At 34.4% G+C, this 17,660-nt stretch overlaps 1 protein-coding gene across 1 annotated transcript; it reads right to left on the bottom strand.

Moving 5' to 3' along the window:
- Positions 1 to 3,032: 3,032 nt before the first annotated feature.
- LOC133807231 (uncharacterized) lies at positions 3,033 to 9,186 on the bottom strand. The gene is made up of 7 exons (XM_062245419.1): positions 8,976 to 9,186; positions 6,827 to 8,157; positions 6,655 to 6,710; positions 6,072 to 6,302; positions 5,659 to 5,950; positions 3,653 to 3,849; positions 3,033 to 3,527 (listed from the first exon to the last, which is right to left on the bottom strand). Exons 2-7 carry the CDS (start codon positions 8,054 to 8,056, stop codon positions 3,374 to 3,376), a joined length of 2,160 nt encoding a protein of 719 aa, XP_062101403.1. The 5' UTR covers positions 8,057 to 8,157; positions 8,976 to 9,186; the 3' UTR covers positions 3,033 to 3,373.
- Between the last annotated feature and the right edge of the window lie 8,474 nt (positions 9,187 to 17,660).

Here is a 17,660-nt window from a genome sequence, read left to right as displayed (position 1 = left end):
CTCACCTCCCCAGGGCTCATGCATGAATATCTGAGAAGATTAAATGGGAAGTGAAAATCTACGACCAATAGAGAAAGAAGAACAAAAATGAAAGAAAAAAAAGGATAATGTTGCTCGTGGATAAAAGTTAAGCTTTTATCCGACCAGCAGCATCCTGGTAAAAACACAAAAAACCTACGAGCAGGTTGGAAAACGGATCAAAAAGTGAATGTGAAAAGTTTTTTCGAAAAAAGTTTTTTCGAAAAAACTTTTCAACTTCGTAAACGTGCGGGAAAAACCCAGTTTTTCTGAAATAACAAAATCCAATTTTTACTTCGATTTTGTGCCCCAATCAGTGACAATATGCCTAAATACCCTTCCTAAACATCATTATGTGCCATAAATTTCCTAAAATCCGTATTTTATCCCATAAAGTCCTTTGTATTTTGCCCAAAATCGACTACCCTCAAGAACATGCAAAACCCTATTACGAAAACAGACAAATCACGGCCAAAATGGAGGAAAATTGCTACAAAGTTAGTATGAGGGGTTCGAAAACTTACTTGGAGTAAAGATTGTTGAAGAAATCATGGAGGAATTGCTCGGAGTTACTTGAAGACGCTCAAATCGCACTAAAACACCTAAAACTCTTAGAGGTTTTTTCTGAGTGTTCTTTAAGAGAGAGAATGGTCGTGTGAAAGTGAAATGAAGGAAGAAGATGAGTATTTATATCAGTCAGAGGTATCTGACACGTAATGATGAAATTTGAGGGTTTTTGCATGGGAGATAGCAATCACCGTCAAATCGTGCCTGGAGAACCAAAAGGGCCATGATTACTTACATTTTTCGAGAAAGTAAGTACAGTCGGATGTGACGGGTCAGCAGGATTGCTGGTCAAGTAAGTTTATTAAATGTTGTTCGCATTAAAATAAAATTAGGGGGCAAATGTTTCCCAAAATATTTGCATGATGGCGTGGCATGTTGAAGAGGTACATGAGCGGCACGTGGTTATTATTAATGAAGGTCTGGTCGACCAACGACCAGAGTGTTAAGAGGAAATTAAGCTGCTCGATAGGCACAAGGAATATGTTGAGCAACAGGAAAAGAAAGGGTGCAGAAGCATACAACCAGAGTTGCTCGTGGAATCAAGACAAACGCTCAGAAACAGTTATAAGTTAGATATTTCAAAGATATTTAACTATTTTAAATGTAAATATCATTATTTATGTTATTATTTTGTTATGCTTGTAGCGTCAATTGAACATGGCACATAGGCCCATATGTACACCCATGAGCTTATAAATAGGACTCATAGGATTCATTTATGGGACACAAAATATTTTGTATTCAGAGAGAGATAGTGCTTTATACACAGTGCTTGTATCAAGCTTCAAGACTTGTGAAACTTAGTGCACCCTTGTTCGCTGATCACAAGTTTCGGGGTTTTATATCAATAAAAACACTAAGTGGATGTTGATTATTACCGATCTTTGGGGCCGAACCACTATAAAATCATTTTGTCATTTACATTCTTGCATTCAGTTCTATAATTCTTATTATTTTTTGTGACTCCGTGTCGTTGACTAAATCGAGGGTCAACATTAGTGTTTGACTATTTGAAGATGTACGAAAAAACTAAAACTGTTTTTTTGCAAAAGAAAGTTAACAATAAGCCAAGCAAATCAGAAGAAAAAAAAAGATTTATTTTATATTAAAATTATTTGTGGGACCCATGTAATGAAATAATTATTTAAATTAATAACTCCACATGGTATAGTTTTGGGGAATTCTTCGGTGCACCCCCAAAAAGGGCACACTGGTGCACCCCTTGGTGTTATTGGCTCGGGAAGTATTTTCGGCTAATTTCTTTTTATGACCGTGTACATTGTAGTTATTTAGAGCATCTTGCAAATTTTCAGAAAATTTTGAATAATTTACAATACCAAAAACTAGGTTCAAAACAGCTTGTTGCACGCGGGACTAATTTTTTTTATGCGAGTGGAAGGTAACTTTGATCCTTATTTTCGACACTGTAAATTATTCGAAATTTTCTTAAAAATTGCAGGATGTTCTAAATAACTACAATGTACACGGTCAAAAAAAAAGAAATTCGCTGAAAATACTTCTCGAGCCAAAAACACCAGGGGGTGCACCGGTGTGCCCTTTTTAGAGGGGTGCACTAGAGAATTTGCCTATAGTTTTTTCATCCCAATATATATTATAGGGAAATTCTCCGATGCACCCCCAAAATGGGGCACATCGGTGCACCCCCTGATGTTTTTGGCTCGAGAAGTATTTTCAGCAAATTTGTTTTTTATGACCGTGTATATTGAGTTATTTAAAGCATCCTACAAATTTTTAGAAAATTCCGAATAATTTACCGTGCCGAAAACTATGCTCAAAACAGGTTATTGCACGCGTGACTAATTTTTTTATGCATGTGGGAGATAACATGTTTGAACTTTATTTTCGGCACTGTAAATTATTCAGAATTTTCTGAAAATTTATAAGATGCTTTAAATAACTATAATGTACACTATCATAAAATATAATTTTGCCGAAAATACTTCCCGAACCAAAATCTCTATAAGGTGCACCAGTGTGCTTTTTTAGGGGTTGCACCCGAGAATTTACCTATATTATATATATAAAAAAAATCTAATATATGTAACTCCACAACAGTGCTGGTGTGCCTCCATAAGTAAAAAGAATTCCGTATGCTATAGGGACAAAAGACATGATTTTTCCTATAAATATATCAATTGAAATAGTTACTTTTCTGTATATAAATATTTAAGTTTTAGGACATGCAAAAAATGATGAAAGTTGTGTTTTCAATTTTAGCCTGAAATTATACATTATTGATTGGATTTAGATTTTAGATTTAGATTTAACTTTTTAAACAAAATAAAAATCATGAATTTTTGTGGGTAATGTTTTTTATGTCTATCATGAAGGTAACCAAATCTTAAACCAAAAAAGATGTTTCCAAGAGAAAACTAAAATATCTTTACTGACGGGAAAAAACTACATTTTACGTAGACACATACAAATTCAAAGAGTAACATGTTATTCCAACGAATATAACATTTTATAATATATATATATATATTTATATATTGCAGCTGTTTTGCATTACTCTTTCTTGGTTGAAAGTTAAAATTACCAGAAAGAAACAAGGCTGAATTTTGAAATAATTCTACGAGGGCATTTAACTTTGACAATACATTTAAGTTTAAACTAAATTCCAATTGTAAGTAAATAATCTTTTTTTTTTTTTAAATAAATATAAAATACAACATTCCCTCTTTTTTCATTTTTTTGATCTTTCTATAACATGGGGCATTTATGTATCAACGTATAGTGTATATATAAGAAAAAAAGGCTACAGAACTCAACAGTTCAAACGCCAGTCGTAAGGTTGATATGTCACCTTCAACTGAGAGTTAGCAAGAACCCCCAGTAAAGCTTCTGACACAGCTGGGTCCAAGTAGTTCGAAACAAACTTGAGTACTTCTATCTCATTCTTACCAAAATCTATACTAAACCTGAGAATCCCAAGATGAAGGAGATAATATTAGGCAATATCTAAGAAACACTGAATGATCAAACAAAAGGGTTAAAATAAAATAAAAGAACACATGTTATCATTGGTCTACACATGGTAACTAACCATTTCAGCATCTTGCTAAGTGATGCTACTTTGGCTTCGAAATCAATAATAACTCCACCCCTCCTTAGAAAATTACAGGCTGATTCCATCAACTCTTTGTCAATGTTTCCGGGAGAGTAGCATCGGAGAGCAGGCCCAGATTGGTTACCAGAAACAAGGGCAAAGTGAACAAGAGGTTCTGGGTAAGGAAGAGCCACCTAATTACAAAGACAATAAAAATGGTACGAGTGTCAATATAAATAATGTTGGTTTGTGACAGACATTTCTTTAGTATCAGTTAATACCGTTATTTTGGGCTGCAGACCAAGTGGTTGGTATTTTAGTTTTAAGTCAAGTCAAACCAAGTCAGTTAGTTAAGATTGTTACCTGTTTCTGTTGCAAGCCTTGATCTATAAAAGGCATAGCTTAGAACTTAGTTTGAGTAGAGAGAGTTAATTGTACTAAAGTTCTGTTTGGTTCCTCTGTTCTCGTGGGGAGTGGAAACAAGAGTGACTGAGTATTGAGGTTTTGGCCTGGTTATTGGCTTGTAAGCTTCTGAGTTGGTGAATGTTTAGTGCTGTAATACTCTATTCTTCTTCATAGTGGATTCGACTAGGGATATATGATCCCTGCCTTGGATGTAGGAGTTCCTCATTGGAATCTCTGAACCAAGTACTTGTGATTCTATTACTTTATGTTTGTTCTTTTACTCTGCCATTGTATTCTTGCTACTGTGTTGTGATTCCTTGCAGATATCAAGCTATAACTCTCACAAATAAAGTGACAAATAAAGTGACGGGAAAGCTATCTATCTTTAAGGGGGTGTTTGGTATGGGGTAAAGTAAAGGTGGGAATGAGAATCTAAAACCATTCCTTTGTTTGGTTCAAATTTTAAGAGGGTAAAGTGATTAATTTGTGTAGGTCCCACATCTATTTTAAAGTTAAAGTGAAATATTTTGTACAAAAGAGTTTAATATTACTTCCATCCTAAACCCCTCTACATTTTCCAAAGCAACTCAACTACTCAAAAGAAACACCACCTAATAGTTTCTTTTCCTGGTCCTGGTGGTCTACAAGTTCAAGAGTTATAATGGTGAAGAAAAGGACTGGGAAAAGCCTGAGTGAGTGAATCGCTTAGCTATCTAATGAATTTGGTGTGGAATGGGCAAACCTTCTCAATGCATAGATGTTCTATCTATGTTTAGAGAAGGTGATAAAAGGAGGCAGATGCTTTGGAAGGTGCTGGTCATGGCTGTGTGGTGGGCTTGTGGCTGGAGAAAAATAGGATAATATTCGGCAATAAAGAAGAATCTGGAGAAATGTAGTGGTAGAAGATTAGGATTTGGGTGGCTGTGTGGTTTTTCGATGTAAAAGAATTCAAAAATATTTTATTTTCAGATCTTGTTAGAAACTTAGAAATTGGCCTTGCATTATGTAATTTGTTTTTTGTGTTTTCAGAAAGTTTTTCTTTCTTTTGATTTGTCTCGTCTCTAAAAATCAATAATGCAAGTTCAGTGGTTTTGTTTCACAAGGGCTAGATTGTTCTTACCAGAAGATAAATTTCTGGAATAAAAAATAAAGTACTTCGTGTAAAAGAAAGAGATGCAAAGTTTGCATTTAAAAAAAGTTTTACCAAAAGTATGAATAGTTTCACTTTCACAAAGTAAATAAATGAGGCAACAATATTATCAGACAGAATCATTTACCCAGTAACTTCAAACGAGCCTATCTCTAATATCCAAATATCTAAAGGCTATATAGGAAGCAATAAGTACTTGCTTAATAGCAATTCCTCCAACTAAACCGATGAAATCACAAGGGCTCAGCATAACTTTTATTTTAGGGCCAAAAGACTGAAAATTGATTAAAACTATTTTGCTCAAGGGAAAATTGTACCTATTAAATAATCTTATCAACTAGGCCAGTACCATGATAGCATAGCAACACATGAGACTCAACCCCATTAAAATAAAAAATCAGTCATCTACAAATTTTATGTTTACTTGACTATGCAAATGTAATCATACCTTGGAACGTTTATCTTTTGCATTAAATGGCTTCATGAGATTGTACGGCGGTCGCTGGTTGCCCCTTAAAATTCCGTTTTGAATGGATGAAAGGGAAAATGTGGATCCACCAACAACATACCTAAAGTCTCCAAACAATCTTCTTCTTTCTAGGGCTCCAGCTGGATGACCCCACAACAATATCGCATGGATGGCCATCATATTGTACAGATTTATAAAGAAAGCAAGTTTCTCCTCCCTTGTCATTTCCTGTAATTCAACTCTTTGAAGCTCCTCCACTATTCTCAAATACCTATGAATCATTACAAATGACTTAAGTACAGTACAATACACAAAAATATCCTCGTGAAAAATAAATAATAATAACAACAAGAATAAGCTGCTTTTCCCACAGCCTAGGGTTTTAAACAAACCTTGCAAATTCCTCACTGCCATGTATACTAACATAATCAACATGCTTTCCATCTTCTGATGTGTAGGCTTCAAAAATTGCATAAGATAAAAACCTCAATCTTGATGCAATTTCTGTTATGGGCTTTGGCTTCACATCAGTTAAACCCCTCGGAATGTTGTGACATTCAGACACAATAGGATCATCATCTAAGAACCGGTAAAGGTGGTTACCATCCTCAAATAGATTTTCACTGGAATAACCAAAAACCTCTGATGAGAACCAGAGAGAGAGAGAGATGCTAATGGTAAAAATATTCTACGTAATGTGAAATAAAGTAGTTTCATTTTATTTCGTTCACTCACTTAGCTACAAATTACATTTCCTGGAGAAACTGATGATCCCTTGATTATCATCTGAGATTATAAATTAAAATAATAAAAAAAACATCATACCAAAATTGAAACCTTTCTCCATAAACTTCTCCTTAAAACCAATAGTTTACATCAAGAGTATATTAATTTTCTTTCAGGTTTACTCTACTCTTTATTACTTCTTGTAAGAGTTTCCTAACAATGCAACCACTTTCAATTTGAAGAACTCACCCAAGAACATGTTGAAAAAAGAGTTGGCCTGCTAGCTTTCTCCCAAACTCAGTAGCCTGTCTCATAATACAAGAAAAAAAGATAAAGTTAAGAACAACTACAATAAAGCTGAAACACATGTATTTGCCTGCAGAATTCAAAAGAAGAAAAAAAATCCAAATTTCCTACTAACCTCTTCCCTTTCCAGATACTGATCTTCTGAAAAGAAATCCACAGCTTCTGAACCCAGAAAACAGTTGGTGAATCTGCGCATCTTATAAAATCGGTCATTGATAACGACAGACTCTTTCATTTTACGGACAACTAAAGCTAGTTCATCAATAGCTCCACTACTGGACAAGTCATCTTCACCAGAAAGTGGAGGCAAAGGTGCTTCAAATGATGGTTCTTCAGTAATCAGATAATCAATTTTCTCATCAAGTTTTCCCGACTCCTCCAAACCCATTAGCTCACTCAGGCCTCCAACCAGGATTTCATTAAAGAACACCTTTGGAACAGCAGAAGACCCAGCAATCTTCTCTAGCTCCTGCTTTCGGCTGGTATAGACATCTATATTAATCTCAACATATTTGAGCTTCTTCCTGTGCAAAAATAGCCTAGCCACTTTGCAGTTTTGGCACCCTAACCTAGTGTACAGTATTACTCTTCCTTTCATAACTAAGTGCTGTGGTGGTTCTTCATTGACTGCATTCTTCTCTTCAGAGTTATCTGGATCGACATCACGAGACATTGTAATATAAGTTAGGGGATTCCATGCAGACTTTTCTGCTGTTTTCTGAGGGGCTCCTTCAGCTACATCAGCTTTAGCAGACTCTGAAACATTCTTATCTGGATTCTCAGAGACATCTTGTCCATCTTCATCTTTTTTACCAGAAAGGCGACGCAGAAAAGTAGACACCGCAACTGCACCCTTCTCCTTCACAAGGTTTTTTAAAGCAACTGCCTTATCAACTACCTTTTGGGTCTCAGAATCAAGATCTAAAGATCGGGAAGATGTGCTTCTACTAGCTTCCATCCCAGGAACCTCTGTTCCATCAAAAACGGGCTCTTGCTCATTCTCCTCTCCAAGAGTCTCCTGTGTAGCTTCATTTGTCTCCTTTTGAGATTTACACTCACAATCTTCATCAGTAGATTCCAGAGCCTTGCTTTCAACTATCTTCTGCTCCAAATTATTATTTTTCCCATCATTGTCTTCCTCTTGAGCTTTGGTCTCAGTTTTCACATTGTCATTCATCTTATCAGCAGAGTCCTTTTGTATCTCATTAGCCTTTATGTCCAGAGATTCCATTTCTGATACTGGTTCACCTGTTTCATTTTTTTCAACAACAATTGCCTTTCCCTCCAACTTCTCACCAGCAAGAGGACTTGTGATTTCTTCCTTAACTGATTCTTTCGTTTCCATAATGCCAACTAGATAAATAGTCCTAGTTCTAACACATTAAAACAAAGCCCTATACGTGCTATTGCACTTGTAGCCTGTGGCTCGATGAAGTTATGCAGATCCTGCAATAATTAGAAGAAAAAAAATCTGACAATCTTAAAAAATTCCAAATGCATCAATAAACTGTTATTAAATGAAACAAATACAATAAGCATCAGACATTTCTAGCAACTCATCAACTGACAAAGTTTCACACTTAATAAGCTCCAGGCTAACAAAAATAAACTTCATAACAAAATCTGAGAAAAACGGTAAATTACTTATTGAATTCAAGAAAGTAAAGAGTGCTTAAACAATCCGATAACCCCAGCCAGGTAACATAAACGGATTTGTGTGTAACGATTAAACCCGCACAATACATGAACATCCAAATTAAATAAATATTTACCCTGCTTTAAGGTTAAACTGAAATCTTAATTTTAATTAAGAAATATGCCTAAAACAACAAAAGGGGATTAAAGAATTCGACTGTAGGTCCCAAATCATCTACAGCAGAGTATCGAGAAATATTGTGACTACTCCATCATGATAATAATGTCACTACAACTTGAAACAATACCCATCTTTTATATTTAACTTCTCACACTCCCACACAAAACAATAACCGAGTAGTTACCCCCCAACAGTCCCTCATCGTTGTCTAAATCAACAAAGACCGCAAAAGAAGTAACATTATTCAACTTCTTCACCCCTAAAATAAAACCACAAGACCCTCTTCTTTCCTCGAAATTTCAACTTATGAGTAGATGGAAAATAACAAATTCAGGTGCCAATGTCCACAAGTTATGACGCATGAAACTCAAAAACATGGAAAAGCTAACAAACAAAAAATAACTCACAGAAAAAGAAAAAAAAAATGAAAAGACGAAAGAAAGCTTACAGATCTGAAAGAAGTGAGAGTGGTTTGTGGTTGAAGATTGGAGAATGATCCTAATGCAGTAACCAATATAACGCATTAATTGTCTGAAAGTTTCAGTTTTTGTTTTTATTTAAAGAAGAAGAAAAAATGGAAACCGCAGGAGGAGAGAGAGAAGAGAGAGCGCTTGGCTGCGCGAGAAGCGGGAAGTCCGTGGGCTGGAAATTTACATGAAAAATGATGAATGGTTTTTCTCTTTCTTTGATTTGACTTCGCTATCCTAATGGATTTCTTACACGTGTCATATGGACCTTTCTTTCTCTATTTCACCCTTTAGGGAGCGTTTGGTGAGTTCAAAATTTTTTGATTACTGAAAATATTATGGAGGATAGGTTGATTGTCTCGAATTTTGTAAATTGTGTTTATTTATTCTGATTATTATTGTTAATTGAATTACATTATTTAGTTAAATACCGAAATCTTATAATATATTAAAAAAATATATTAAAAATTTTTGCTAAAAAAAACGTTAATATTTATATTTTAAATACATGAAAATCAAATAAAACAATTATATATTTTAAAAAATATCTAATACTTAATAAATATAAAATCTCATTATATTTGTGATTAAATATATTAATTTATTGGTGTACATGGGAAAAGATGTGTTGGCATAAGAACAATGGCGGACTTGGCTTTCGTGATCAATTCATTTCCAATCAAGCTTTATTGGCAAAACAAACTTGGCAGCATTACGTCCATCTTGATTCTCTTGTTGCTAGGGTCTTGAAAGGTTTCTACCATCCATCGAACTCCTTTCTATTGACAAATGCTTCACATGTTTCTTCTTATATCGGCATAGCATCATATGGGGTCATGAGCTTGTCTTTGAAGGATCGAGATGGCACGTGGGGAATGCAACAAATATTTTTGTCTGTCGAGACAAATGGATACCAAGAGATGACGCACATCGTTCTTCTCGCCTAGAGTCTTGCCAAATAAAGTAGCTTCATTGCGGCTTGGTACGGGGAATAGACACTACAAGAAAAGAACTCTACAGCGAAGACTTCTATTGAGACCACACAAAAGTTGTTGCTGTATGTAGTCAAATTTCATTATTGTTTTTTTAATTTATTACAAAATTTAGCTACAATGACGACATGTTTTGGTAATGTAAACCTTTTTTTTTTTGTATTTTATGATTTAAATGTTTTCTTTTGTTAATATATGTGTATATTTTGTGTTTGGTAGAAATGGGATTTTGAAGTTTTTTTATAGGTTTTGGTTTTCTTTTTTCAGATTGCTTGTGCTTAACCTGAGCCTTAGGATTGGATTTTTGGCCTTGGATAACGCTCTAGCACGACTATTGGGTATTGTTTTTAAGTTTTTTAGTTTTTTTTCATTGATTGATTGCTAAATTAAGTTATTAATTGTGTAATTTGTTATTTTAGATAGTGTTGAATTTTATTTTTTTAGTTTAAATTTGTATATTTGTTAATTTAATTATATTTGTATATTTTTAGGGATAGATTGTAAATATATTTATTTTATGTTAATTTAATTTAATTAAATATTATTGTTATCCCCAAAATTTCAGTTCGATGATGTGGCAATCAAAAGTGACAAGTGGCAATGCTTGGTCAGTAAATGTCATATTAATAGTCAATAAATGTATTGGCTCTTCGGAGTTGTGATATTACTGGTCATGAAAATTATTTATCTGGTTTGGAAGTGATTTGACCGACTAAGTAGAATTTTTGTCCGACCGATAAAGATTTTTGACTGACCAGTAAAATGTTATGGCCGATCAGTAAAATGTTATGGGCGACCAGTGGAGTATTTTGGCCGACTAGTCATTTGTTTTGCTAGACCAGAGATGTGTCATGTTAGACCAGAGGTGTGCTAGAGGAGTGCTTTGCTTATGCCGACCAGTGAGTTGTCTTGGCCGACCAGTCACTTCGGGGATGGATTTGGTCGGTCCATGGATCAGAATCTCATAAGTTACCGTTTAGTGATTCTTCAGTAAAGCTTCAGTAATAGCTTCAACCCGAATCATTCTCAATTGCCGCGGGAATCTCTCAGATATCCCGGAATAATAGCTATATTATTGTAATTTAAATTTATTTATATTTTATTAATTAAAGTCTTTTGGAAGAACGAAGGACCCGGTCAAAGGGATATATCTGATGTACGATCCACAAGCCTATAAATAAATGGCTCATGGCATCATTTAGGGGGGGACTGGTCTCTTGAAAGAAAAAAGGAACTCTCTGGTTTTGAGAACTTGGGACTGTTACTTGGGGCATTCTTGGGGCATTTTCTGAGAGAGCTTAGAGAGAGAAAGCTTGTATTATCTAGAGAGAGAAACTCTGTATTTTTCTACTTACACTTAAGAAACTCAGTTGACTCAAGTTCATCTGATCTTAAGTGTAGGATATATATATATCACAACTCCAAGTGGATTAGGCTATTACCAATAAATTGGGGCTGAACCACTATAAAATTATTGATGTCGTATTTTCTATTCAAGGCTTATTGTCATTTTGACGTCTACTCGTCGTTGGCCAAAATCGTGGTCAACAATTATGTTATAAAAAATGCATGATAGGTTAGATATTAGATGATATAATTTTTTTATTTATATATATGTTTGTTTTTTTTTTGTATGTGTATATGTATGTATGTGTATATAAATATAAAGGGAAATTTGAGTTTTTATGCTTAATGAGGGGTTCTAAGCCTAAAAAATGCTAGGCATTTAAATCATTTCAAAACAATGTAAATTCTTTTGACAATACCCAAAATACTCCTTTCATAATTTTTCCCATCCACTTCCTCTTCTATCTTCCCTCTCTATCCCTCAACATATTCCTCTCAACTCCCTCTCTAGAAAAAAAATCCATGGGTAAGGTCAAAATATAATAGAAATCAATGTAACGGCAAGTATTCCTACTTAGGACAGTAAAATACTACATTTCGAACAGATTTGGGTATGATTTTTGAGTTTTTTTTGCGATTTTTTTTTCAGATCTGAAACTTTGAAATCTGTAGAAAATCGACGTGGTTTGATGGTACTCGATGCCAGCTCGATGGGGCCTTCAAAATCAAGATTTTCATGAAAAAATCGATGTTGCTCGATGGTGGTTCGATAGTGTTCGATGAAATTCTTGCAAGATACGTAATTTTTCACTCGGGTGTCCGTTTGGGGTGATTTTTTTTTATTTTGGGTATTTTTTCAAGACCTACACGTTTGAGATGTGTATATACACATTTAGGAAATGTAAAACTTGAAAAAGGAGACAAATGCAAAACATACCTCATGTTCAAGATATGTTTATGGTATGTTTTTAAGTTCTAAACTTTGAAAATATGTATGTGAACATCTAAAACATGTAGATCTCAAAAAAATACCCAAAATAAAAAAAAATCTTCCTAAACGGACACCCAAGTGAAAAATTATGTCTCTTACAAGAATTGCATTGAACCACCATCGATCCACTATCGAACCACTATCGAGAAATGTTAATTTTTTCATGAAAATCTTGATTTTGAAGGCCCCATCGAGGTAGCATCGAACACCATCGAGCAACCATCAAGTTGGGCATGATTTTTGAGTTATTTTTCATATATGAAACTTTGAAATATGTAGAAAGTTGACTTTGCTCGATTGTTGCTCGATGGTGCTCGATACCAGCTCGATGGGGCCTTCAAAATCAAGATTTTCATGAAAAAATTGACGTTGCTCGATGGTGGTTCAATGGTTGCTCGATGGTGGTTCGATGCAATTATTGTAAAAGACATCATTTTTCACTTGGGTGTCCTTTTGGGGTGATTTTTTTTTTTATCTTGGATATTGTTTTTAGATCTACTCGTTTAAGATGCTCACATACACATTTTCAAAGTTTAGAACTTGAAAACATACCAAAACATATCTTGAACACGAGGTATGTTTTTCATTTGTCATTTTTTCAAGATTTACATTTTCCAAATGTGTATATACATATCTCAAACGTGTAGATCTTGAAAAAATACCGAAAATAAAAAAAAATTACCCCAAACGGACACCCGAGTGAAAAATTACGTATCTTGCAAGAATCGCATCGAACACCATCGAACCACCATCGAGCAACATCGATTTTTTCATGAAAATCTTGATTTTGAAGGCCCCATCGAGCACCATCGAACCACGTCGATTTTCTGCAGATTTCAAAGTTTTAGATCTGAAAAAAAAAATCACAAAAAAAACCCAAAAATCATGCCCAGATATGTTCAAAATGCAGTATTTTAGTGTCTTAAGTAAGGAAAACTTGCTATTACATTGAGTTCTCTTATATTTTACTTTACCCATAGATTTTTTTTTCTAGAGAGAGAGTTGAGAGGAATGAGTTGAGGGAGAGAGAGGGAAGAGAGAAGTGGAAGTGGATGAGAAAATTATGGGAGGGGTATTTTGGGTATTGTCGATTTGACATTTTTTGAAAGGGTTTATACCTTTTTGGACCCTGTGTTTTTTCTCATTACCTGTTTGGACCCTGTGTTTTGACAAATTACTTTTTGAACCCTATGTTTTGTAAAATGGTTAAAATAGAACCCTAAACCCGATTTTGGTCAATGTTTGTTCAACTAAAATCACAAATAATTTACCAAACTAACAATTCAGAACAAAAATAAAACCATTCTGCTTAAAAACTGTGTTGTTATATTCAATTTTTTTTTTATCAAAATTGAGTTTGGGGTTCTATTTTAACTATTTTACAAAACATAGGGTCCAAAAAGTAATTTGTCAAAACACAGGGTCCAAACAGGTAATGGGAAAAAACACAGGGTCCAAAAAGGTATAAACCCTTTTTGAAATGATTAGAAGGCTTAGCATTTTTTTTATTTAGGGCACCTCATTAAGCATAAAAACTCAAATTTCCCAATATAAATATGTATGTATATGTATATAAATATGAACAAGTATGTATATGTATATAAATGTTAATATGTTTATATGATTTAAATGTGGATGTGAATATTAGAATTTAATAAAAAAAATAGTTTATTGGGTTAGATAATCTTCTTAAATGTTTATAATATGATATATGTTGTTGATATGAGATATAAATATTTATATTCAATTATATGTATGTTCTGGAACTGGTTTTGTACATTTTACGCAGATTTTAATTTTTGGGATAGGTTAGATTATCGTCGTTATGCTGCCGAAATTTTAATAAATTTTAAAGTAACTAATAAAAAATTTATAAAGTAATGAAAAGTAGAATGAAAATTTATAATAAAGTAATTAATATAGCCAAATTTACTCTTGAAATTTTATTAAAATAAAAAATAGAAAATAAAATAATAATTTGATGATTAATAAATAAATTAAAATAATAATCATTAATGATAAATTAATAAATTTATCATTAAATATTTGTTTATATAATGAAACTTTATAATACATTCATAAAATTTGATAATATATATATATTCATAAAATTTAATAATTTATTCATGTGATTCAATAAGATATCATAATTTACTTTAAAAAATTTGTGCTTTGATTGATTATAAAATATTATTACCAAATAAATGTAGTTTCTATTATTATCACATTGTGATAATTTATTTTTTACTTAAAGCAGTTATGACGACTGATAAGAGTTAGATAACCAATAGATGAAGTAACTCTGATGAGTTTTGGAATGGTCTTCAAGTATTTATACAATTGGCCAAGAATCATGTGAATTCTTCAGGAGAAGTGAGGTGCCCATGCAATCAATTTGTGAATATGTTGAGTCAGAAACTCGATGTGGTGGAGGCTCACATACACAGATATGAGTTTCTGCAGCGATATGTGAGGTGAACTTACCATGGTGAAGTTAATATTCCTCCAGTAGTGGACGGCGGGGCTCCAGTGACAGATGAGATGATTGACATCATCAATGATGTTATTTAGGGCTGAACATAAAATCCGAAAAACTGAAAAAACCGAGTACACCGACCTTCTGAACACCGAAAAAACCAAAACCAATTAAACCGAACACCGAAAAAACCGTTAACGGCATAAACCGCCACTGTTCGGTCGGTTTGAAAAATCTGTGTGGACCGACCGGGACCGAACTTATAAATATGTATAGGTTATGTTATGCATATGGACTTTTAATTATGTTTTCAAACTTTCAAATTTGTGAATGTAACTATGTTCTATGTATATATGTTTAAAAAAAAGCACCAAAATGGATTCCAACAATTCAAAATTTTTAGTTTTTTTTAACTAAAACTTTCTAAAAAATTATGGATTTTATAAATAAAAAAAAATTAACTTCGGTTTAACCAACCAAACCGCGGTCCAAAACGGTCGGTTTTTTTTTTTAATTGGTTTGTTCGGTCGGTTTTTGGATTGCACCAATCCAGACCGAAAACCGAATTATGGGTTTAATAATATGAAAAAACCGCTCAAACCGACCGATGCTCAGCCCTAATGTTATTGGTGAACAAGGCAATAACGAAGAAGACGTAAATGAAGAAATTTCAAATGGTGGTGGCAATAGTGCAGAGAATCAATTTGATGACATGTTCCAAGAGGTCGAAGCTGGGTTGTACTTAGTTGTCTTCGTTGAACTTCTTGGTGAAGATGGTGCACATGAAGGCAATGAATAAATGGAAAAATAGTTCATTTGATGAACTTTTGAAATTTATGAAACTTGCAATCCCGAAGGAGAATAAGATACCGACTACATACTATGATTCTAAGAAAAAACAAGGAAGTTAGGGTTAGGTTATCAATCAATTCATGCTTGCAAGTACGATTGTTGTTTGTTCTGGAAGGAGCATTCCCAAAAGCAGAGTTGTCATGTATGTGGTAAGAGAAAATGGGTTGACAAAGACACAAAGGGGAAAAAAGTCACACAAAAAGTGTTGCGGCACTTCCCTTTGACTCCTAGGTTGAAGCGTCTTTATGGTTCAAGGCTTACAACAAAGGTTATGACTTGGCATAATATGGGGCGATCGAAATAAGATGGTGTGATGCACCATCCTGTTGATGGGGGTGCTTAGAAACAATTTGATTCCAGATATCCGAGTTTTGCCAAATAACCTAGAAACGTTCGATTGGGTTTGGTTGCTGATGGTTTTAATCCATTTGGTAACACGAGTCTATCTTACAACATGTTGCCGGTAATATTCTGCACATACAATATGCCTCCTTGATATGCATAAAAGAGTCATCATTCATGCTGACCTTGTTGATTCTCGGTTCGAAATCATTTGGGAAGGACATGGATGTCTTTTTGAGGCCCATGGTAGACAAATTAAAAATGTTGTGGGATGAAGGAGTTCTAACCAAAGATGTCGCAACGAACAGTGTGTTCAGAATGCGTGCAGCACTATTATGGGCTATCAATAATTTTCTAACCTGTAGTAGTTTGTCTGATTGGAGTGGCCAAGGATATATGACATGTCCTACATGCAACAAAGACACTCTTTCATGTCGTGTAATTGGGAAGACAGCTTATGTTGGTCATAAAAGATTCTTATCTTCTATGCATAAGTAGAGGAAGAGCGTCTTATTTGATGGGAAATATGAAAAAAGACATCCTCCAAGAAAGTCAACAGTCAAGATATACTCCAACAATTAGCGCTTGTTCCAATTCGTTTTCCGGGTAAACATGCCCATTTCGGAGGTGTGAAAAGAAAGTGAGATCCAAAAGAGCTAAATTGGAGTAAAAATAGCATTTTCTTTGAACTTGATTACTGGTTTAAACTTAAACCGAAGCACAATTTAGATGTTATGCATGTGAAGAAAAATGTTTGCGACAATTTACTCGGTATTTTTCTTTTGAATGAGAAATCTAAAGACACCACCAACGCACGAGTAGACTTGAAGAACTGGGGTATCCGAGAAGAGTTTCACCTCAAGGAAGGCGGTACCAAGTTGATCAAACCACATCCTATGTACTCTTTCACACCAGATGATAGATGAATTTTTGTCAGTTCATAAAAGGAGTTAGACTTCCTGATGGCTTCAGTTCAAATTTCACTAAGAAAATGACTGACAATGATGGCAACATTACTGGGTTGAAATACCATGATTTTCACATTCTTATGCAACGTCTGTTGCAAGTAGGAGTGTTAGGCTACTTGGATAAGTCTATTTCGATCTGAAGGAGGGAACCTACAAAGCAGTTGGTGATCGTGGGACATTGTTCACAAGAATTATTGGCAACCTTACTTTGCCTACCCCAAGCACATCGTAGTAGTAGATAACACTTTACATTTCATGTCCACCATTTTTGAACAATATGATACAAACCTCTTATCACGACATTCCCTTTGTCACGGTTCCTTCACCCCAAGTAGTAATGTTTGAATCTCCCCCTCCCCCAATAATCCAAGAATTAGAGGTTGTGTCAAGTCCGATCCATAATCCATAATTGATCGTAGTAGTTTCCTCCTTTAGTTCAAAGAGTATGATTCTTGTTCTGTTACTTTTTGTTGTTTACACAATTAGAATTCTAAGACTCTGTTTTAACTTTTATGGTCTTCATTGCAGAAGAAGATATGAGCCTCAAGGACATCTTCGGCACCAGCCCTACCGTAAAGAGGCCGAGGATTTTGAAGAAAACTACATTTGGACATGGAGCTACAACTAGATCCCCAGCCAAAACAAGGGGACCAGCTCCACCTAGAAGTAGTTGCCCTCCGTGATTACGATCCAAAATG

The sequence above is a fragment of the Humulus lupulus genome, chromosome X (assembly GCF_963169125.1).
Source record: "Humulus lupulus chromosome X, drHumLupu1.1, whole genome shotgun sequence".
NCBI lineage: Eukaryota > Viridiplantae > Streptophyta > Magnoliopsida > Rosales > Cannabaceae > Humulus > Humulus lupulus.
The sequence above is the reverse complement of the archived record's forward strand: the minus strand, read 5'-3'. Positions and strand labels throughout refer to the sequence as shown.

Bases quoted from the DNA above. Each gene is read 5' to 3' on its own strand.
- LOC133807231 (XM_062245419.1), bottom strand. From the start codon at position 8,056: ATGGAAACGAAAGAATCAGTTAAGGAAGAAATCACAAGTCCTCTTGCT. The intron at 6,711-6,826 runs GTTAGTAGGAAA...ATTATGAGACAG, and splicing joins AGTATCTGGAAAGGGAAGAG to GCTACTGAGTTTGGGAGAAA. The intron at 3,850-5,658 runs GTATGATTACAT...CTTTGTAATTAG, and splicing joins CAAAAGATAAACGTTCCAAG to GTGGCTCTTCCTTACCCAGA.